Source organism: Lemur catta, chromosome 1 (assembly GCF_020740605.2).
Source record: "Lemur catta isolate mLemCat1 chromosome 1, mLemCat1.pri, whole genome shotgun sequence".
In the NCBI taxonomy this organism is placed as follows: domain Eukaryota; kingdom Metazoa; phylum Chordata; class Mammalia; order Primates; family Lemuridae; genus Lemur; species Lemur catta.
The window spans coordinates 125,948,808-125,973,132 of NC_059128.1; the positions used below are offsets into that span (position 1 = coordinate 125,948,808).

A 24,325-nucleotide genomic window follows, 5' to 3' on the forward strand; every position below is an offset into this window, starting at 1 on the left:
GACCAGCCTGAGCAAGAGCGAGACCCCGTCTCTACTAAAAAAATAGAAAGAAATTATCTGGCCAACTAAAATATATATAGCAAAAATTAGCCAGGCATGGTGCCACATGCCTGTAGTCCCAGCTACCCGGGAGGCTGAGGCAGTAGGATTGCTGAAGCCCAGGAGTTTGAGGTTGCTGTGAGCTAGGCTTACGCCGTGGCACTCACTCTAGCCTGGGCAACAAAGTGAGATTCTGTCTCAAAAAAAAAAAAAAAAAAAAAAGAATGGAGGGTAGACCCAAAGTAGAATTTTTCAAGTAATTAGAAATAGTGTGCTGAATAGTTCTGCAGTGTGTGAGGGAAGTAGGAAAGGTGAACAAAAGATGATTTTAAGAAGTAGAGTTGTGGACTCCATGATGTTTGAGAAACATAGGGAAAGAACTTGAGCCATTTTGAATTTATTTTTCCCTTGAAGACTGGGGACCGTGTGGGATGCTCTTTTAATAGGGTTTAAGCAGTGAAATATACATATTTTTTTCATTTTGTTTTTTCAAGTTTACTTTTTTGTAAAGATCACCATGGTTATGCCATAAAGAACAGATTGGAAAAAGGCCGGATTGGATGCAAGTGGACCAATTAGAAGGCTATTACAATAGCCAAGGTGAGAGATGATAGTGGATTGATTAGGATTAAGTTGTTGGAAACAGAAAGAAACAGATTTCCGGTGGCATTTAAAGGTATATGTGACAAGATTCAGTGATACTGGATATGAAAGAAATGCTAGATGTCTGACTTATTTAACTTAATAGAGAACTGAAGTAGGCACATTGAAATTAGGGTTGAGTAGACTATGTGTTTGATTTTGGGCAAATTCACTTTGAGGTACCATTGACATATCTGAGAGGAATGTCAGTTTTATGTATGAATCTACAGTTCAGAGGAGAGGTATTGAATAGATATAGAAAAATTAGTGTGTGTATAAGTGGTAATTTAAGCCCAAATGTGGATGAATTTGCCAAAGAGAGCTTATAAAGAGATATGTGCCTACAACTAAGCCTGGAGGCACTGCTTTTATTAATATAAGATGACCTTGCAAAGGAGACAGAATGAATGTTCAGGGGAGGTTGAAGCAAACCAAAGTGAGTATTGTTCCATCTTTTTCACCTTCCAGTGAAATCTCAGTATTTTTCCTTCTATAGAATTATGAATTCCTAAACTTAATTATGTGTCAAGCAAAATTTGGCTAAAATTTATGCTAATTAAACTTGTGATGGACCTATTAGAAAAGGAAGGAGTTTAAAAGATGTGTAGAAGAATTCTAATAAGATGTGGCTCTGTACATTTTGTAACATCAACAACTCTATATTAAGCAATCCTCAAAATTTTTGGGGGCGGGGTGGTGGTCAGAAGATGTGAATTGTTTCACTGTAAAAACAGTTGTTTCAAGAACTGTGAAGGGTCTGAGATTTTGTCTTCCATGTAAGCTAACAGGTTAGCCTGCCACAGACCCATAGTTGCTCGTAGAAGACTTCTGGGTCAGAGACATAGGACTTTCTTACTCATAAGGATAGCAGAAGCAAGAGTGTTAGCATTTATGCCAGTTTCCCAAGCCCGCAGCTCCATAGAGGAATGTGAAGGGGGGCTGAGTGATCCCTGTGTTGCAGTACAGTCTATTACAGGAGAGGAACCCCCAATTAGGGAACCCAAACTTTTCTATTGGGCAGTAAGCCTACCTGACCTTTGCCCAGGAGGGAGATGACATCTTTATTACACTAGACAGCAAATAAATCTGCCTCTTGCTCCTTAGGAAGACAGTTTCTTATCCTTCAAGACTATTCCCTATGCAAACATACTTTAACAAGTTAGTATGGAACAAAGGGAATCAATGCCTCCATTGGTAAGAAGTACAGAAACATGACAGACGCCAGTATAATTGCCTTTTAACATTCACCCCTCATTTCTATAATATATTTTCTGGACTTCTGATAAGATTTCCCATGATTATACATACAACTTCATTGGTCATTCTGATTAATCTTTCTGACCGAGGCTGGGACCAGATCCATTCAGTTTTTTTATGAGATATTTAATTAAGGTTACTATCAACAAGGTAGCAGGATGAGGCCAAAACTGCAATATTGACCTCAGCTGTGCCCCCCAGGGTCTGAGCCAGCCAGTTGAACAAATAGAGTAAACCTTTAGGGTCTACTTTAGAGAACTGGGTGGCTTTCTCTTTAAGTTTCTGTACTGACTTTCCACTTGGCCCAAGGCATTGATCTAGAAGGACGTATTGCATGTATTGCACAGATTTTGCCTTGGCCTGCCAGGCGGAAATGTAGGGCTATTTTATTATCCATAGCATTCCTGGCCAGTGAGTTGAGACTGACCTGAATGCCTCTAGGACCAAGGTGATGTCATTGATTGCTTTAGCTAAAGTCAGGAACAAATTTCAAACAACCTTTTAAAATTGGATAAATCCCAAGGGATTAGTGCCTTGATATGCAGGTCACCACATTTTCCAGAGGGAAGCATTGCCTGACTTCCATACAAGAAGTACTCCCAAGGCTTGCATCTCTATAAGAATGTGTTGTTTACAGTTGTTTCCACACCTCCCTTTAGGTGGGATCTACCTACATCAGGGGGCATAGGCTGGTATTTTCTTCAGTGTGGCCTCCTTGATGGCTGGTAGACCTTAGGGTTCCCAGTTCAGTATGAATAATTGTCCAGTACTTGTTTTTGGAGAAACTACCTGAAGGCAATGAGTCCAATCTGTCTTGTCTCATCTGTGCCATCAGCCAGATGGCATTCACCTGTCCCTTGGAATGACTGAATGATAGCTACAGGAATGGGGGTAGAAAAGACACCTTGAGGTATTGACAGGTGTTTCGTATGGGAGATGCAGAGGCTTGAACCATCTTCTGCTGCTTCTCGGAGACTTTTCTGTGAGGTTAAGGAGAGTGGTGATCAAGTTGAGATCAGAGCTGTCTGACAGGGTGTGGACAGACCCAGCAGTTAAATTTTAGGTTTTGCATAATGTGCAGGAGCTGCACCAGGGAATTTTCCTCTGTGAGGGGTGATTCTGAGAGACAGAGATCACTAATGGCCCTCCTTTTTCCTTATCTCCCAAAGTCTAAGGTGTTTCACAGGTTGCCAGGGTTGTTGTATTCTTTCCACTGCTACAAAAATCAGTATGTGCCATTCCAGTAGCTAACTTTACCTTTTTTCCAGTCATCCCTGACTCCGACCCTGACCTTTTGTCTGGACAGGTTAAGCGCAAGAGGTACAGGGGCATTTTTATTAAATAAGAGACCCTCTTGTATCTCCCACTTTAGTCCTCATGGGCCACCATAGGGGGACTTGGTGAACATTATACTTAACCAAGAGATCATTATCTTTATTGTGTAAGTCCATGGAAATCCAACAAGAAAAGCTAGGTGGCTGAACCTGAATTAAGTTGGAATTCCCAAAGCCCTCTTTTGGCTGGGCTGCCACCCAGAGTGCAAGCATACCAATTAGGCCAGCCTGGGGTTTCCGTTAGGGGAAAGAAAGAAACATGCTCAGGAATGGTCAGGGCAGAATCCCAAGTGGCCAAGTGGAGATGATCTCTTCTTCCTGTTGACAGCCACATTCAGTGACCAAACTGTTTTATTAATGTGTCTGAATAAGGAGGAGGTGAGGGAGGTAAACTCAGAAATCTTTTGAGTTGATTAAACTTTTTTAAATTATAGTAAAGTACATATAATATAACATTACCATCTTTACCATTTTTAATTGTATAGTTCAGTAGTTTTAAGTACAGTCACAATGTTGGGCAACCAATCTCCAGAACTCTTTTCATCTTGCGGAACTAAAACTCTATACCCATTAAAAAAGAGGTCACCATTGCCTGTCACCCTACCCCCACAGCCCCTGGCAACCACTGTCTTTACTTTTTGTCTCTATGAATTTGACTACTTTAGGTACCTCATATAAGTGGAATCATGCAATATTTGTCCTTTTGTGACTGGCTTATTTCACTCTGCATAATGTCCTCACGTTTCATCCATGTTGTAGCATGTGTCAGAATTTCCTCCTTTTTAAGGCTGAATAATATTCTATTGCATTTATACATCACATATTATCCTTTCATCTGTTGATGGACAATTGGTTTACTAGCTTCTTTAGCTATTGTGAAAAATGCTCCAAGGAGACCCTGCTTTCAGTTCTTTTGGGTATATGCCTAGATTTGGAATTGTTGGATTATCTGGTAATTTTATTTTTAATTTTTGGATGAACCACCATACTGTTTTCCATAGCGGCTGCACCATTTTACATTCACACCAACAGTGCATGAGGGCTCCAGTTTCTCCATATCCTCACCAAACACTTGTTAGTTTCTCTCTCTCTCTGTGTGTGTGTGTATTTTAATGGTAACCATCTTAATGGATGTGAGGTTGTATCTTCTTGTAGTTTTAATTTGCATTTCCCTAATGGTAAGTGATGTTGAGCATCTTTTCATGTGTTTATCAGCCATTTGCATATCTTTTTTGGAGAATGTCTACTCCAAGTCCTTTGCCCATTTTTGAATTGGTTTTTTTGTTGTTGAGTTTTTTTGAGTTGATTTTAAGGGGGCTGTTCCAGCACTTAGCAACACAAGATGCTTGTGGATGTTAGGAAGTGACCTTGACTAACAGCCCATTGTTGAGTGACTTTGTGACAAAAAGCACACTATTGTCAGATTACAAATGGTGTGCAAAGTCAAAAACATGACACAGATTAGTGTCAAGGGCCACAGTGGCAAGGCTGGAGTCAGCTGACTGGACTGGGATAGCAATACCAGACCCAGAAAAATTGTCATCAACAATGAGGCACCACTTATAGCCTGAAGAGGAGTGTCAAAGGTCTGGTGGAACCAATCTACCAGTAGTGTGTGATATCGTCCCTCTTACCAGGAGACAAATGGTTTTTTTTTTCCAGCACTCACAAGTCTGGGATGAGGTGGTAGCCTCTGCATCAGGAACACAGAGTCCTTTACTTTATCATCTGTTCATGATGATAGATGTGTCGCTGTGTCTGGTATGATGATGGATCCAGCAGCAGTGGTGGCAGACTGAGCAGTGCAGGCTTGATCAGTAGCTTGATTCCAGTTGTTCTTATCACGTCCTTCCCATGCGGCATCAATATTAGCGATCCAGATGATTGGATCAGCAACTACAATTAACTTCCACAGTTTATGGACAGTCTTTTAGTATACCATTCCGTAGTTTTCCATGTGGCAGACCAAACAGCTGGGCAGGCCATGGGTAACAGTCTGAGTGTCAGTGAAAATATAAAAAGGTTTTCAAGGGGAGTATTGGCCTGACCTATGAGAATGTCCTTGAGTTCTGCCCACAGAACAAAGCAACCACACCCATTTTCAGTTCTGGGTAGCAGGCACTGAGGTTGAACAGCACAGTAGCCCACTGGACACCACAGAGTATCAGCTTAGTTGAATCATCAGTGAACCAGGCCCCCCAGGCATTTAGCGAACCTCTGTGAATCAAGGGCCACGTTGAGCCAGTGGCTTTGGTTTAAGTGGCAGCATGGAAGATCAAACTTCCTGGAAGGCATAGCTGCTACTCTTTCATGTAGAGCTGAGCTGCCCAAGGGGCCAGGCTGGCTACATTCTTGAATATAGCATGTTGTGAGAGAGGCTTGTTGGGCCCTTTCCACCTTGTTACTCATTGCATTTGAGTTGACCCCTCCTCAAATGGGAATCTTTTCAAAAGATGCGTATCTGTTAGCTGTGTCAGGGAGGCATTGAATCCAAACCCAGCAGGCACCTCCAGACGAGGCTGCTTGTCTTGCCAGAGGCTTCAGTCAGTGAAATTGTGCAAAGAGACTTGTACTCAAAGGGGTCATAGGATTGTGGGGCCCTAAAGCCACTAGTGCTTTTCTATATGGGCTTATGCCAATGGGTATAATCTCCTCTGGAGTTTATGAGCATTCACAGTACAAGCATGTAAAATACCAATACTAATTACACACTCATCAGTGGCACAACAGAAGCCACAACAGTAAGTAGTACATTGGGTCAGAGAGCCTCACCCAAAGGACACATTAGCTTCCCTCTCTACTGTGAACCCTACCCAGACCTCAGCAGTTGAAAGCAGGTAAGTTTTCCCTCCACAAGACTGGTATGAAGGTGACTTGGGCTCTTGTATCCAACAGAGCCATAAAATTTTGAGTCAGTCCCCACCCCCCAAGTTATCTAGCATACCCAGGTGTCTTTGGTCTTCAGTCTTCCTTGGCAACTTGGAGAACTTGGCTCCACCCCTAATCTTTCTCTTTAAGGAACTGAGGTTGAGGTATGGTGGGTGAGGAGGGGGTTGGGAGAGAGCAGTTGTGCACCAGTAAAGAATGAGCATGTACTTTCAGTTTTGAGTGGTGGTGTAGATGCATGCTCATCAGCCAAATAAACCCATAGTGTTTTTGGTCCACCCAAAACCCTGTTTTCTGTGGCAAGGTTATCATTATGAACATCCATTTCTGCATTGCTTTCTGGTGGGAACAATGGGTTTTGTACCCACTGGCTGACTTCAGCTTAATCTGCAGGGTGGCATCATTGTTTTTAGGAGTCCATTTGAAGGTGGGCTATTTGCTGCTCCTTTGTCAAGATAACGTCTCTTAAATTCTTTCTGGATTTCAATACTAGGGCTAGGGGAGACTTCTAAGGCAGCAGGGTTGACAGCAAGAATTATCTAGATCCTTTGAGCTTTTATAGTTTCTGCTTCTCCAGTGAGTTACCTTCATCTGCATTTGGACTGGTTGGTGTTGAAGGGAGTTTGTCTTAGGGAAATTTCCCCAAGAGAGCTGAAGGTCTGTTGTAGCAGACAGGACCTATTACTAAAAAATGCTGATGCCCTTTACTGTCATCTAGAAAGGACTGATTTTTTTTTTTTTTTTTTTTGAGACAGGGTGTTGCTCTGTCTAGCTAGAGTGCAGGGACATTATCATAGCTCACTGCAACCTCAAACTCCTGAGTTCAAGCAATCCTCCTGCCTCAGTCTCCCAAGTAGCTAGGACTACAGGCACATGCCACAATACCCAGCTAATTTTTTCTATTTTTAGTAGAGACAGGTTCTTGCTTTTCTGGTCTTGAACTCATGACCTCAAGGGATCCTCCCTGCCCCTCACCCCGCCTCAGCCTCCCAGAGTGTTAGGATTACAGGCATGAGCCACCCCACTGGGCCTCAGAAAGATTAAATATTGACAAGACAGACTGCAGGAGGAGCTGAGCACTAGGACAGCCAGCTGTTGCCATTCTTTTTTAACAAGCATTACATGCCCAGACAATGTAATTAATTACATGCCCATCATCATCAAAGCAAACTAGCCCAAGTTCCAAAGATTTGCCTGGTTCTACCCACAATGGCTTCAGATTTTCGTCTTTTCCCATTCAGTGTAGACGCATCTCTGTAATTCTTGTCCAAAAGGGAACAGAACCCCTCTCCCTCTGCCAGGCAAACCTCAGCACTTGTTGTTCATGGGGCACACCTGGTGAGGCTGACTGTCAGCTTGGTGAGGAAGTCCTCCCATCTGGAGGAGAGTTGGCAATAACCAAGGCATCATTCAGGCTGTTGTCCTTTAATCTGCCTCCTTCCTGGTACTCTGCCTGAAACTTCCTCTTCAATTTAGGCTCCTTAACAGGCAATAAAGTGGAGGACTATTCATTGCCTGGTTGACCATACAATTGGGTTAACATGTTCACTAACAATTCTCAGACTTTTCTTAGTTCCGGTTAACTGGCCTTTCCTTACCTTTATAAAAAGTGTTGTCTCTGTCAGCATTCTGTTATTGCCAAAAGTGTCAAAAATTGCGAAGGGCCTGAGTTACCCTTGCAAGCTAACAAGTTTGCCTAGTGCAATTTCATGCATTCTGTTGGAAAACATGAGACTCCTGGGTCAGAGACAAAGGATTTGATTACTCATGGCAATAGCAGTACCCAGAGTGTCAGCATTTGTGCCAGATAACAGAGCCCCAGTTTCCACAGGGTACTGCAGAGAGAGCCAGGTGATGCCTGCACACACACACTTCGGTGTATTAGAGGAAAGAGACTCCCAACTTAGGGGACCAGATCTTTTATAGTGGGCAGAAAACCTTTTTGACCTTTGTCTTGGAAGGTTATGTTATCTTTATTATACTGGGCAGTAAACAGCCTGCCCTTTGCTTTCCAGGGAGATGCTATATTTTCTAAGGTTGTTTATATAAACATCCAGAACAAAGGGAGTTAGTGCATCTTTTCTCAGAATGTACAGAAATGCTAGACAAGCATATAGAGAGATGTCTCTTTCCAGCTTGTTTTGGGGTTGTGATAGCATTTTTAAATTTTTGAGAAAGAGTCTTGCTTTGTCGCCCTGTCTAGAGTTCAGTGGCATCATCATAGCTCACTACAACCTCAAACTCCTGGCCTCAAGTGATCATCCTGCCTCGGCCTCCCAAAGTGCTAGGATTACAAGTGTGAGCCACAGTGCCCAGCTGTGACAGTATTTTTGATTACAGGTTCTTTCCTAATCAATCTAAAAATCCTGGTGAAATAAGACAGAATTTTAATAGATCCGTTTCAAGCATAATATTAAGATGTTCTTTCTGACAGCACCTTTTTTCCTTTCTTTTTCCTGCTTCAGTTCAGTTTAGATCCTGGCCTTTTCTCCCCTGGACTACCGTAATTGCCTCCTAACTTGTTTCACTGCATGTAGTTTTGTTCTTTCTATCTTCAACCCAACTGCTAGAGGGATCTTCTTAAAATGCTTCTATGATCATGTCACTTAATTTAAATTTGTCATCGGTTCTGCATTACTATCAGGACAGAGTTTTAAGTTGTTGAGCAGTTGTGTAATTATTTCTCATGTGCTGACTACCATCCAGTTTTTAAATGTTGGCAAGTAAATAAAAAATATTTTTACAAAAAGCCTCGTAGGCTGGTAGTGGGTAGGTAGGCTGCACAAACAAGTTTCTAGACTGCTTATTGACAGTTGACAATTTGTAATTCTATACTTTTGTCTGTAGCACATTGTTCTTTCTGCCTTTGATAATTTCCATATCTGCCTCTTGTATTCCTATTCATCCTTTAAAACCTACCTACTCTGTAAATCCTTTAAGTAAACTCTTTTCAACCTAGTTAGGTGTCTTGCTCAGCACCTTTATAGTAATTTCAAATAAACTGTGCATGTGTCATTACAGCAGTGACCTCATTGTGTTATAATTACTGATTTTTCTTTGTCTACATCCCCATTAAATAATAAAGCTACTTGGAACAGGACTCCTTTCCCTTTCTACACATGCCAAGTCTTTAGGGGAAAAAAAACCCTGTTTTCCTGAGAATTGTTTTAGAATCAAATCCATTAAATTATTTGGTGCTTTTAATCACCTTTAAATATTTCCTGCTTTTAGCTTTGTATAATTTGCTTAATTTTAAAGAGAAAGATAAGGTATTCACTAGAAAATAGACATTTAGTACAGTCCTATGGTCCAAAATATGTGGACCTCATATATATGATTTACTATGTCAAATAATTTCTTGTTTTGTTCAAATTTAAAATACAGACTGTGGATATTCATAAAGAGAAAGTGGCTCGAAGAGAGATTGGTATTTTGACAACAAATAAGAATACATCAAGAACTCACAAAATAATAGCACCTGCAAATATGGAACGCCCTGTAAGGTATATTCGGAAACCTATTGACTACACAGTTCTGGATGATGTGGGCCATGGTGTCAAGGTAAACATTTTATATTACATTAACTTGAGCTAATTTGCATATCCAATAAATATTTTAGATAGGAAATGTGATAATTTTCTTAATAAATTCTCTTTAGCTAGTAACTAGCATAATAATTTTCATAAAATGTTTAATATTAGTTGTGTATTTACTAAGCTTGGGGCAGACTTTTACCTACAGAATAGGCTATATTCAAAAAGTTATTGGCTGGGCGTGGTGGCTCACGCCTGTAATCCTAGCACTCTGGGAGCCTTGAGGCGGGTGAATTGCTTGAAGTCCGGAGTTCGAGAGCAGCCTCAGCAAGAGCGAGACCCCGTCTCTACTAAAAATAGAAAGAAATTTAGCTGGACAACTAAAAATAAAAAAAAAATTAACCAGGCATGGTGTTGCACACCTGTAGTCCCAGCTACTCGGGAGGCTGAGATAAGAGGATTGCTTGAGCCCAGGAGTTTGAGGTTGCTGTGAGCTAGGCTGACGCCATGGCACTCTAGCCTGGGCAACAGAGCGAGACTATGTCTCAAAAAAAAAAAAGTTATTAAAACTTGAAATAGTTACTCATTAGATAAACCATTTAAATCCTAGACTGTTATTTGTAAGTTCGTGTTGTGAATGCCATGTCTCACTTCCGTTACTGAATAAGTATTCAAAAATAATAATCTATGTGCTTTCCAGAATTGGTCTAGAAAATAATTTATAAATATCCTTATCCTTTTATTTCTAAATATGTACATGTACTTTTATACCTGTGTGTGTATATGGATGGAATTGCAACTTATAAAAAATGAAAATTGTATATAATTTTCTTCTGTGTAAATACCCTCTTCCCCAATTAAAAAAAAATCTCCCTTTTAGGAGAGAGATTGTTAATTGCCCGTGTCCATTTCTAAGCATGGCAGAATTAGCTCATCTTGAAGGATACCTGTATTCTGTAAATTTTTTGGTATTCATGGGCCATTTTGCAAGCATCTGGAATGACCTAAATTCTTTAGCCATCTGTGTTCAGGATAAACTGTTCCTTTTAAATGTGGTTATCCCTTTCCAAGAGGACCATTATTAATTTTGTTTCTGGTCTTCAGAATATTTTATAATAATCTTAAAGGAGTAAGCTGGAGTCATGAAGCTTTTCCTAGCAGATTGATCTGACTGATACTTTTGCTGTATTTGTTGGATTCTGGATTTTCTGGGCTTCCTGGTCAAGAGAGGAGGATAGCCGACAACACTGACCTTTATTCAACTCTTCTCTGAGACTATTGGAATCTCCCCTTCACTTTCATGCTTGGAAGCTATATATAAAGTTGAAAGACTTTGGAAATATAGCAGAGACTACTAGTTTGTTTCTTGTATTTTATCCAGGGGTATGGCTAGGGTTGTATAAGAGTTTAAATTCAATGTTAATTAAAGATATTTTAGACTGGATTGATCTATGGGATTTGAGTTTTGAGGGTCTGGGAAAAGTGTCTTTTCTGTTATTACCCATTCTGGGGTTAAAAAATATATATATATGTGCATGCATATACATGTACCTCTATACACAAACACACATACACACTCACTTGCTCACGGTCTCCGCCTTTTGCCTCATCTTGATTTTTCTTCCTATTGAAGCAATACAAAATCATTTTAAAAATTCTGTCATTACCTTAGAAGTGAACATCCTTCATTATATCATCCTTCCCTTAATAACTGTGTGTAACAGTTTAAGATGTAGTACTTAGCTGATTATAAGAGGAATCAAAATTTTACAAGGAAGTTTTAGTTGAGAAAATTTATCTATTTCATCATATATGTATAAGTGAGAAGTATACACAGAACATAATATATGCTGAAAGTATATGGACGTGAATTTTGGTAATTTTCTTTCTAACCATAATATGGATACATTAGACAAAAGATCTTTTTTTTGGGGGGGGTTTAAAAATTTTTATTGTGATAAAATATAACATTTAACAAAATATACTATTTAACTATTTTTAAATGTATAGTTTTCTGACATTAAGTTCCTTCACATTGTTGTGTAGGCTATTTTAAAATACATTTTTGGCTAGGGGTAGGAGAGTAGGTGGTCTGTGAGAACAATATATTTTAGAAGCTAATATGTGGCATATTTGTCTATGTTTTGTGATTTACAAATACACATGACACACAAACATACAATTATTTTTTCCCCAGTAGTCTTATTGCTGTTTTATTTCCTTAGTTTTATGATTTATGTAAAGTATCATTGTTGGCTTAAATATTTCTAGAGGATTGTAGAGATGCATGTAGATAGGAATTTCAGTTATGAGCAAATGCCAGGGCCAAAATTATTAGAAGGAAAAGTTTAACTTTATTTAAAATTTGGCATTTTAAGTATAGGGAGACACTACTTACAGCTTTAGAATTATTTTCTTATCCTTTGCCCACTTTTTATTTAGGAGTTTGTTTTCTCTCACTGATTCTAAGAGTTCTTTCTTCTTTTAAGGAAATTAGCCCTTCATATATTGACAGATAGTATTTCTCATATTGCTGTTTGGCTTTGATGTTTTGGTATTTTAAAAAATACATACAGAATTTTAAAAATTACATGTAAATATATTAATATTTTTCTTACAGCTCTAGATTTTTTTTTTTTTTTTTTTTTTGAGACAGAGTCTAGCTCTGTTGCCTGGGCTAGAGTGCCGTGGCGTCAGCCTAGCTCACAGCAACCTCAAACTCCTGGGCTTAAGCAATCTTTCTGCCTCAGCCTCCCCAGTAGCTGGGACTACAGGCATGTGCCACCATGCCCGGCTAATTTTTTCTATATATTTTTAGTTGTCCAGCTAATTTCTTTCTGTATATTTTCAGTTGTCCAGCTAATGTTTTTCTATGTTTAGTAGAGACGGAGTCTCGCTCTTGTTGAGGCTGGTCTTGAACTCCTGACCTCAAGTGATCCTCCGCCTCGGCCTCCCAGAGTGCTAGGATTACAGGTGTGAGCCACCGCACCCGGCCAGCTACTAGGTTTTATGCTTAAGGTCTCCACGCTCCAAGATTAATAGCCCATCATATTTTCTTATTGTGTGATGTAAATTTTAGTGTTTTGGTGTTTGTATTTGATATAGCTAGGTTTCATTTAAATAGTATTTACTGTGTTAATGCATTTTATCCTATGAAATGTATGGTACACATAAGTTTAGTAGGAATTAAAAATATGGAAAAAATATCCTAAGGTAAGTCTGGTTTGATTTTTGGAAACAGTGTAAGCTATGGATAAGATCCCAGCATAGAGAAACTATTAATATCAGAACATATTCATAAAGGAGAAAGAAAAGAAGATCTTTATAAGTGAGCACATGTTTTAGAGTAAGCTAGAGTAGGGAAGGCTTGAATATGTAGCAGAGAAGTTTATTTCTGATGCACAGTAATAACAATTAACGCCTTTATAGCCTGATTCATAATTTGCAAAGGACTTTGCATGTATAGTCGGCCCTCTGGAGCTCTGGGTTCCCCGTCTGTGGATTCAGCCAACCTTGGATCAAAAATATTTGGAAAATAATTTAAAAATGACGAATACAGCAATACAAAATAATATAAGTAAAAAATATAGTATAACAGCTTTTACATAACATTTACATTGTATTAGGTGTTAGAAATAATTTAGAGATGATTTAAAATATGCAGGAGGATATACCTAGGTTATATGCAAATACTCTGCCATTTTATATAAGGGATTTGAGCATCCTTGGATTTTGCTATCCACAAGCGTCCTGGAACCAATCCCTCATGGATACTAAGGGACAAGTGTATATTAGTATGTGTTTGTGTGCTTGTTTTTCAGCTTCAAAACCAAGTGATCTAAGAGTTGTTACATTTTATTAGTGATGTTAAAAGATAAACTTAAGCACATTAAAATGCTTTAGACTTTATTTGAGCAGACAGTGATTCATGAATCAGGCAGCTCCATACCAGAGGGGACATTAGGGAAAGTTCAAGGAAGCCAGACAGAGAAAATATTTGATTGGTTAGATGTTAATTGGTGGTTTCTGATTAGTAAAGTCCCTAGTTAGGTTAGTAGGCGGTTGGTTTCTCATTGGTTAAGTTACTCTGAGTTTAATTTTGGTTTACTCATACCCAGGACATCAGAGTCATATTAGCCTAATAGTCTCCCAATTAGTTTGTTTTAACAGTATAGACACTAAAATTTATAATATTTACATAGGAATGATATATTTTTTAAAAGTTTTAACTTTATTAAGCGGAGGAGTAAGAATCATTTCAAGGAAAGAATTGGCCTTACAATACCTATGGTACTATCTGCCCTACTTAGAATATAGGGAAGAATCAAAGAGTTCTTTTGTTTTTAACCTAAGATTCCAGGCAAATGGCAAAATTACTCTTTTATAAATATAAATGTTAAGGAAATGAAGTGAGATCTTAAGGAAATAAAAATGTCTCATTTTAGATATATTTTGAGCACATTTAAGTGGAAAAGTTTTATAAGTTTCTAGCAATTATAATATTTTGAGCTGTAAAATACAGAGATTATTTTCTGCCAACATTCCTCAACCCCAACACATCTGCATCCATAAGCACACTTAATACAGGAGGCTGAGCTCCACAGGAAGTTAAAGGTTATACCATTGCATAATAGTGCGGAGTTCAACTAGAATTTTCATTCCCAATCTAATTCTCTTTTTATTCTTTCGTTTGGCACCAGCTTATGCTTGGATGCTAAATTTTTGTTTCTTGTTCATGTTAAACAACAAATGAGGGAAGATGTGTGGGCATGTTTAGAATATTTTCTCTATTATTTTAAGATAGTATTTAGTGTATTATAATGTATGCACATTATAAGATATACTTTAGGATGTGCATATACTGGCATAAGTATATACATATACTATAATGTAAAATGATAATATATACATTAGTATATTTTATCTTCAAGGATTCTAATAATTTTAGTCAAATTTAATTTTCTGGCCAGGTGTGGTGGCTGACGCCTGTAATCCTAGCACTCTGGAAGGCCGAGGCCAGAGGATTGCTTGAGGTCTGGAGTTCAAGACCAGCCTCAGCAAGAGCGAGACCCCTTCTCTATTAAAAAAACAGAAAGAAATTAGCTGGACAACTAAAAATATATAGAAAAAATTAGCTGGGCATGGTAGTGCATACTTGTGGTCCCAGCTATTTGGGAGGCTGAGGCAGAAAGATTGCTTAAGCCCAGGAGTTTGAGGTTGCTGAGAGCTAGGCTGACGCCATAGTACTGTAGCCTGGGCAATAGAGCGTGACTCTGTCTCAAAAAAATTTAATTTTCTAAATCAAGGGTAATATGTAGTGGTGAGGTAGAGTTTCAGATGTTGTTTCTGAATAAAAGTGAGCAATATCATTTTAAACATACATTAAAGAACACCAAATTTCTGGCACCGTTTCTATAAATGAGAATGTATTAAGAAAATGTAAATTTCTCCTTTGGATGATTTTCCTTAATATAGCCTCAAAAATGGTACATACTTATTGAGAATAGCCGATGTTATGGAAAGAACTTAAAACTCACAAAATCTGAAAACACTTAAACTGAAACCTGAAGATATTTTTTCTTAATGGCAATAGTACAAGTAGTGATGCTTTAGGACTGTACTCGCTTTAGGACTGTACTCACTGTTGCACGTGTGTAGGCTAGTCATCTTTTTTAGGAGTAGCCTTTAGGATCAAAGTAGCTTTTTTCAATTTTGAATTTTGACTACATTGGTTCAGGAGAAAACTTAGAACTAAAGCTGTCTATAAATTCTTACTACTGTTGGCCTGTTCAAGATTTGGATTCATAAGGTGTTAATAGAAATGAGAGGGTTTTCCGGACCCTGTTTTTTTATACCTTAGTTAGAATCTGGCTGAGTAATTACTGTGTATGATGATTTTATTTTTAAATACCAAGGTGCTAAGTTCTTTTTTTAGTTTCGAAGCAACCTGTGATTTTGTTTTAACATTTGCAGTTTATCACTTTTTAAAATACTATACTACCATTCAAGTAATGAATACTCATACTTGAATATTCATTATCCAGTAAAGTCTAGGTGTTGTACACTGATGTGTTAAAATAGCTTTATATCTAATGTGTTAATGGTGTTTATATTTAAATCAAAGTATTTTTTTATCAACTGTGATTCAGTTGGATTAGTTACATAGGATAAAATACTGATGTGAGAAATCATTGGGCCTGCATGAGATTGGCATAATTAAGTGGTGGTTTCCTTATGAATATTTGCCCAGTACTTACGGATATCTTTTTCTTTACAAAATATTTGAAATGTGGCTGGATAAAAGCTTATTAACATGAATTGAATAACTGTAAATGTAACCCTATCCTATCAGATATAACTTATGTAGCATTAATTTCTACCTTTTCCCCCCCTTTTTTTTGCCAACGTAAAGTGGCTAAAAGCCAAGGTAAGAGACGTTACTTATTTGATCCACAGTATTCCCTCTATATCGATAGAGGCTGCAGAGCCACTAGAATGTGAAAACTCTTCTTATGTCTGTCTGCTTTCCCCTTTAGGATTTATGTAGATTAAATATACTCGAATTCAGTTCGAATCAGCAACATTTAGCTTGGCTGTGTTAATATATCAAAGATATATTGACATCTGCATTTATATAGGAACATTAATTTTGCTAACATTTATTGCTTTGCTCATTTTTTGATAGTTGCCTTGCTTTCATTGACTTACAATTAGGTTTCCCAGACATCATATGTGACTTTGTTACTGAATTGTTAGGATAAAGATGATTTTTCAAATGGATATTTTAACAAATTCACTGTGAAATCTATAGTTTATATTTATGCACACATTTCAAAAATGTTAGGAAACCCAGTATTTGATGCAGATAAGTTTGATCTCCATGAATATGCTTAGCAATAAAATAATGTATGAAATCCAATAATCTCACCTATATTTGGCCATAAATTGATGTGAATGGCACAAAATAATAGGAAAAAACAAGTGCAGGTGGTTCCTTGACTTTTTAAAATATAGTACCAAAGTCTTATTACAACTGTCTGGGAATCCTTACTTCACATTCTGATATTAAAAAAAAAATAATACATGGTGTTAAAACATCAAGAGAACAATTTGATGTAAAAATAAAAGCATTTCTTTCCACATTTTAGCATGGAAATAACCAGCCTGCAAGAACTGGCACACTGTCGAGAACAAATCCTCCTACTCAGAAACCACCGAGTCCTCCCATGTCAGGCCGGGGAACATTGGGGTAAGAATTCAACTACATTTTAGAAAAGAATTCATATGCTTAAAGGAAAGGTGTTTCTTTAACTTAAGGAAATGTATGGATCCTGACCATGGGACCCTCTCTATGTGACATTACCTTCTGCAAATTCATTTTAACTCTTAGTTCCCTGAACAGAATCCAAAATGAATCTACCTGCTGTATAATAGCCTCTGTAGAAGTCTGTGTTACAAAAGATTTGTATATGTGTTAATGGCATTATTTACTTCTTGTCATCTAATTATTTTTTTTAACTATAAATCTGACTTAAGTCTATTTCAGATGGAATGACCAGAGGATTCTGCATGGTGCCTTCACATGTATTTACAATATTTTATATTACAGAACTTTGAATAAGTAGTCTACTTTGTGTAGTTTGGCTTCGTTGCCTGCAGCTTTTGTTTCTCCTATTATATGGCACCTGAAACTTAGAGGCTCTTTACCTGAGTACTTCTAACTGTGCTTCCGCTGGCAGTCTTAGGCCCCTTCATACTAGAGTAGCTTTATGGGAAGGCCAAGCCAAGTAGAGAAGTAGAAAGGTTGGTGGCCTCTTCCTTCCCAATTCTTAATCACTAAATATATTGAATACTTGGCAAGACATTACATGTCTTTAAGGTTGTTCACCTTAACACAAGAAATACTGTGTTAGATTTCTTGTTTTTTGTGGAGGGATTGTAGAACAATCAACTTTTTCAGAGGATCTTAACTTCTGTTTTCATTCTTTAAAACCTCTGCCTTTGGAAAAAGTATGAAATTATTAAACAGAAAAGTAATAATCATTGAGAATATAATGGCATTACATCTAGGATCAGAATGTACTTCTCCATTTATTTCCATATTGAGGTAGGAAAAAGTTGCAGCTATATACATAAATAAATTTAGTTCCCTGTGTACAGGACAGTGGCTTATGGGCAACTGAGCTGGTAATAATGTACATTTCAAAGTTTGACACTGAGCATTTAAAAAATTATAGCCATTATTTTTAGAAATAAGGTTAGAACTTTAAATTACCCTTTCCTATGTTTTTCCTAAGAAAAGGTAACAAATTTTAGTTTTTGTGTTAAAGTAACTAAATTCATATACCCAATTTAGAATATTTTAAAAAATTACAAACTTATTAAAAATTAAAAAAAAATTATTACACTTGGTCACAAAGGGACAATCACAAATTTGGGGGGAAAATACTATTTTATCTTTCTTATTATTCCTTTCTCTACTATGTTTCTTTAGACGGAATACTCCGTATAAAACCCTGGAACCTGTTAAACCCCCAACAGTCCCTAATGACTACATGACGAGTCCTGCTAGGCTTGGAAGTCAGCATAGTCCAGGCAGGACAGCTTCTTTAAATCAGAGACCAAGGACACACAGGTAAACCTTCAGGTTGAACATTTGAATATCTGAGCATGGGTGTTACTGACTGGTGACAAACTCCTGTAAAGGTGCTGAGTATAGATGAAGTACTATTTTAATGCTACTATCGAATGTAAAAGTGGGAGGTAATAATATTATATATGTTTCTGTCAATTTGTGTCATTACTTCTGTTTTTTAAGATTTTGTTAAGATTATTAGTATTTCCTCCTTTTGACAGAGGTACAGACATATATTTATTTAATTCAAGGTGAAAGAATGTTTTTTTAAACAGTGTTTAAAACAACAATAAGACAGCCACTCTTAAATATTTTTGGAGAAAAGGTTAAATATTATAAAAATTATACAACATGATTTAAACTTTAAGAGATTGGAGGAAAGAAGATTTAGCTTAAGTCCAAGGAATAATTTAGGTCGATACACTAGAATATGTTATTATGTATATTATTTTTAAATGTTCTAAAAATCAAATACCTAGTGGGTTTTTTAAAAAACTTCATATGCAGCATAGCATATATTCAGAAAAGTATATGCTTTGTTAAGTATATCTAGCTTGATGGACAGTATACCCTCAGGTACCCATCTCCTGGGTCAGAAAACAGAACGTTACTAGCAACTCAGAAGTCCCCCTGCATCCTGTTCCTCAATTATTGTCTCTACCTTCTTCCACCCAAAAGTGGCCAGTTTAGTTTTTGAGCACTTTATTATAAAGTAAGGTAAGTTTATTATATAAATTAGTTTGTTTTATTCTTCAGTTCTATTTCTTAATAACTTGAGCAAGGAACCTCTCTTTGCCTTGACTTTTAGGTTGGTAAATTAAAGATAACTTAGCAAAATTATTTTTGGAGATTCAACTAAATGGGGTCTATCAAGCTGTGAAATGCTAGGTACTTGGTATTTATTGCTGTCGCTACTGTTAGTAAATAAATAGTTGATATCTGCAGATACTGTATCAGCTCAAGTTCAATGAGGACCCATATTCTCTTTTTATGTTTGTTGTTATCGAATTATTGGATCAAAGTATGGTTTTCCTCTATAGTGGAAGTAGTAATAGTTTAATCATATTCAACAACCAGTTCTTAAGAGTTAACTTCATTAGATACTAGGTATATACCAATAAGGTGTCATTCTTTTTTTCAGGAGCTCATTCTGTTAGAGCAGGGATCAACAAACTTTTTCTATAAAGGGACAGATTGTCATCATTTTAGGATTTGCAGCCCATATGGTTTCTGTTGCAATAACTCAATTCTGTCATTGTAGCATAAAAAGCAGCCGTAGACAATATGTAAATGAACGAACATGGCTGTGTTCCAGTAAAACTTTATTTATAATATAATAATTTTAGCCGGGCGCGGTGGCTCATGCCTGTAATCCTAGCCCTCTGGGAGGCCGAGGTGGGTGGATCGCTCAAGGTCAGGAGTTTGAGACCAGCCTGAGCTAGACCCTGTCTCTACTAAAAATAGAAAGAAATTATCTGGCCAACTAAAATATATACAAAAAAAAAAAAATTAGCCGGGCATGGTGGCACATGCCTGTAGTCCCAGCTACTCGGGAGGCTGAGGCAGTAGGATCACTTAAGCCCAGGAGTTTGAGGTTGCTGTGAGCTAGGCTGACACCACAACACTCACTCTAGCCCAGGCAACAAAGCGAGACTCTGTCTCAAAAAAAAAAAAAAATTTTTAATATGTTACAAAATATTACTACTCTTTTGATTTTTTTTTTTTCTATTTAAAAATTTAAAAAATGGTCTTAGCTCACAGGTAGTAAAAATCAGGCAGTGGATCAGTTTTAGCCCACAGGCCATAATTTGCCAACCCCTATGGTAGTGAAAAGGTATGTAAGCTAAAATTGTAGATGAGAATAAGTGCTGAAATATTCATGTCTATGATGCAGTGATGACACATAGCTGAATATTTACCTGGCTTAAGGGCGTTAGGGAGGCCTTCACATCTAAGCTACTTTTGTCATACAAAATGGATTTTTCTCTTTCATTAGCGTGATAATCTAATTATAGAATGGTCATATTGGAGAAGAAAAAAATCTTATCCAGGCATTGCAAATCTTTGCCCTATTGAGTTTCTGGGCTTATTGAGCAAATGATGTTGATTTAAAAATATAATAGAGAGCTTAAGGCTACACGTGCACGTATATATGTTTTCACACATGTACATGTGTGTACACATTACTAAGAACAATTGGATGGTGCAAGATCATACACCTTTCTAAAAACAACTAGATAGTGCCAGGTCTTACAGCTAAAAGTCAGTAGATCCTTACAGCTAATAAGTAGAATACTAAGGAGTTGGTTAGAGTTTATTAGTAGCAACTATTTCAGAATCCCACGCTGAAACTTCACTACTGTCTTTGTTGTTATGCTCATTGTACAGAAAATTTCCCTGTTTTATCACCTTTCTTTGAGATGAGTGGAAATTTTCATATTAATTTCTGACTAGATTTGTTACCCTTTTTATTTATTTCCATAGCATCTTGTACATTTCTCTTTTGTAGTATCCATCACACTATTTTTTAATGTCTGTTTTCCCATGCGTGACTATGAGCTCCCTGACAATGTGGTTCCTGTCTGCAGTGTTCACTGCTCTTCATATCAGGTTTTGAATAAACACTTGTTGACTCGCTGTACTATAAGATTTTGTTGGTCATAAATTTCTCAATAGATATGGTTCTGAGTACTGTTTTGTATATACATATAGGTTGAGAAGTAGAGTGACGCAAGAACCACTTCAAGTAGTAGGGTTAAGAGTTATAATGAACAGCTTAAAAAGTTTCTTGCCACATATATAGCCTTTCATGTCCATCATTTCTACACCCACAGATTCCACATTTGCAGATTCAGCCAACTGCGAGTCAAAAATACAGTGTTTCCAGAATGTGGAACCTGTGTATACAGAGGACCAGCTTTTTGTTTCTGTCGGTTCTGCAGGGCCGACTATAGGACTTGAGCATCCATGGATTTTGGTATCTGTCTGGGTTCTAGGACCAATCCCCTGTGAAGACTGAGGAATATTTAGTGGCCTTAGGTTGATTATTAAAAATTTTTTAAGTCTCCAGACTTGCTTTTTTCAGTTTTTTTCTTTTCTTTGCAGTGGAAGTAGTGGAGGAAGTGGCAGTCGAGAAAACAGTGGAAGCAGTAGCATTGGCATTCCCATCGCTGTGCCTACACCTTCACCACCCACCATTGGACCAGGTATGGTTTTTATTAATCTATGTTTAGTATGTGGTTATATTCATGAGCTTTGTTATAGAAGGCTGAAATAATTTAGTCATATTGGATAAAATTATTAAATTTGTGATTGCTTGAAAGCTAATAACAAATTTAGCAATATTGTTAGATTGGTTTTCACAGTCTTTAGGATTTTACCAGCTCTTTTTCCTTATATATAGTACATATTAAATAACTTTTTGGCTATTTTGCTTTAGAAATACAGTCATCCCTCAGTACCCATGGGGATTGGTTCTAGAGCCCCCAGTGGATACCAAAATCTGAGGACACTCAAGTACCTCATGTAAAATGGTGTAATATTTTCATATGCATATCCTTCTGTATACTTTAAATCATCTCTAGATTACTTGAAATACCCAATACTGTATTGTTTAGGGAATAATGACAAAAAAGAAATAAGCCTATACATGTTCAGTACAGATGCAACCATCCATTTTTTTTTCCTGAATATGTGCAATCTGCAGTTGGTTGAATCCAGGGATGTGGAACCCATGGATATGGAGAGCCAGTTGTATTTGCCTTTAGCACTAGTCAAGAATGACATTTATTATTTCAAGAGCAAACCAATATTGTATGATACTCCAACCAAAGCATCAGTATCTGTAGTACCTCAAGTCTGGTGTTTGCTTTTTCTCTGACTTTACTACGTTTATATATGATACTCAATACATGTATTAGGGAAATGCAATAGGAAAAGTTCATTTACTTTTTAGAAAGTATAAAAATTTAAGAAATCCTTTGGAAAGAAATTAATCCCTTGATATTTTTGTAACTGGAGACTATAGTGTTAAAAATGTGTACTTTAAAAGTAAGTATGATCATGAAAAATGTTAGGAAAAAATTCTTAGCTTTTCAAGCATAGTTTTGATAAAGAAGAAACTACTTACAAAAATAGGTATATTTTACAGTTATTGCAGGTATGAACTCAATGGCCTTTTTATCTATCATATTAGAATTTTTACTCATTTGAACATGCTTTACATATGAATGTCTCTTTTTTTCTTCTTTCCAATACATTGTGCTCTCTTGCTGTTTCAGAATGTTTAGTTTTCCTTTCTTGCACTCTGACATGAATTATAAACTATTTTATTAGAAAACATTTCTGTCCCTCCTCCTTCTGGAGCTCCACCAGCACCACCTCTGCTACCACTTCTAGTGAGCACTGTGCTAGGTGAGATTGCATAACCTTTGGAGCTGTTGAACTTACTTTGCACAACTCATAATAAACTCCTGTGTAGCTAATAGACTGCTAGCTTTTATAGTCATTAGGTTGTAGGTGAAAATACAAAGGTTGAAGTATTAAATCTAATATACACTAATATCTTTTGGTGAAAGGCTTCTGAACTTACACAGTAAACAAATATAACTTTTTCTGTAATACAAAATGTTTCTGTGCTTGGTTTATAACCAACTTAATGTGGTTTTTATTTGTTATTTGTTTACATTTTTCTAGGATAATTTATGGCAGTGATAGTTAAAAATAAATTTTAATTAATAGTGTAATTTTTTCTTCCCCTCTGAAGTGAAGCTTGATTTGGAACTCCCTGGTATATACAACAAAGGATCAGGGTGAAGGTAGGGCTAGGAGGAGAAAAATGGAAAGGAAAATGATGTGTGTTGTGGGGTGCTCTTGTGCTTTCCTATGGAGCACAGTTTGAAAAACTCTGATAACAGCCCAGTTTTTATGTGTGAGAATGCCATAAAACTGTTTTCTCAATAAAATGTATTTAAATTGTCCCCAGGTTGGGGATGATTAGATGGAGCATGTAAGGAATTTTAAATACCAGTACATAAAGTATTCAGCCTAGAAATACACAGTAACAGTAATCTGTATAGCAATGGATAATTAGGTGCTTTAAATAATGAGAGCTGAGTTTCAGGCTAAGTGAAATAAAGCTGTATAACAACATCTTTTCAAAACATTTGCACATATACATGAAAGGGGGAAAGGAAGTAATAAAAAAGAAGACCCTAATAATAGAAATTGTTGGGATGCTGGGTGCGGTGGCTCAGTCCTATAATCCCACCTACTTGGGAGCCTGAGGTGGGAGGATCGTTTGAGACCAGGAGTTCAAGACCAGCCTGGGCAACATAGCAAGACCCCATTTCTATGTAAAAAAAAATAAAACTAAAAAGAAGAAATTGTTGGTAAAAAGTCCAACAAAAAAATGGGAAAAAATGCCTTCAACCTAAATTAATAATGAGGAAAATTAAAATTAAAACCACAATGAGACACTACTTTATATCCACCAGATAGATAAAAATGTAGAAGTCCACTAGTACCAGTGTTGGTGAGGATGTGCAGTAACAGGGAAGTACATTGCTGATGGGATTTTATTAGTTGATACGCTTGCTTTGGAAAGTAATTTGTTGTTATCTAGTCAAGATGAACATGTACCTACCCTAGATTTATCAGTTTCATTTTTAGATATTTACCTTAGAGCACTAGTTCTCAAAATATGGTTAAGAGACTCCTGGGGATTGCCAAGATCCTTTCATGGATTTTTTGAGGTCAGAACTATATTCATTATTTGCCTTTTTCATTCTCATTGTCTTCTAACTATGTAGTGGAATTTTTCAGAAGCTACATGAAGTATGATAGAGTCATTGCTTTGACAGCTAATGCAGTGTGTACTTGTGTATTAGTGTATTTTAAAGATACATCAGTTTAATTTCTAATATGGTAATTATCTATCCTATAACCCACATAAACAAAAGTTTCTTGCAGTTCTTTAATTTTTAAGATGGCCTTTAAGA

The 24,325-nt window shown here is 37.0% G+C and overlaps 1 protein-coding gene across 16 annotated transcripts in view; it reads left to right on the forward strand.

The window, feature by feature from the left end:
• Positions 1–24,325, forward strand: part of LOC123625117 (abl interactor 1) — a 104,691-nt gene that overhangs the window by 63,738 nt on the left and 16,628 nt on the right. For 6 of the 16 annotated variants that reach the window (XM_045533331.1, XM_045533336.1, XM_045533333.1 and 3 more), the window contains exons 3-7: positions 9,543–9,719; positions 16,104–16,118; positions 16,840–16,940; positions 18,186–18,326; positions 21,432–21,532. In XM_045533331.1, the coding sequence (XP_045389287.1) occupies positions 9,543–9,719; positions 16,104–16,118; positions 16,840–16,940; positions 18,186–18,326; positions 21,432–21,532 (535 nt within the window). Of the gene's footprint in view, positions 1–9,542; positions 9,720–16,103; positions 16,119–16,839; positions 16,941–18,185; positions 18,327–21,431; positions 21,533–22,661; positions 22,740–24,325 lie in introns of all 16 variants that reach the window. The other 10 variants (XM_045533411.1, XM_045533334.1, XM_045533348.1 and 7 more) reach the window with 4 other exon arrangements.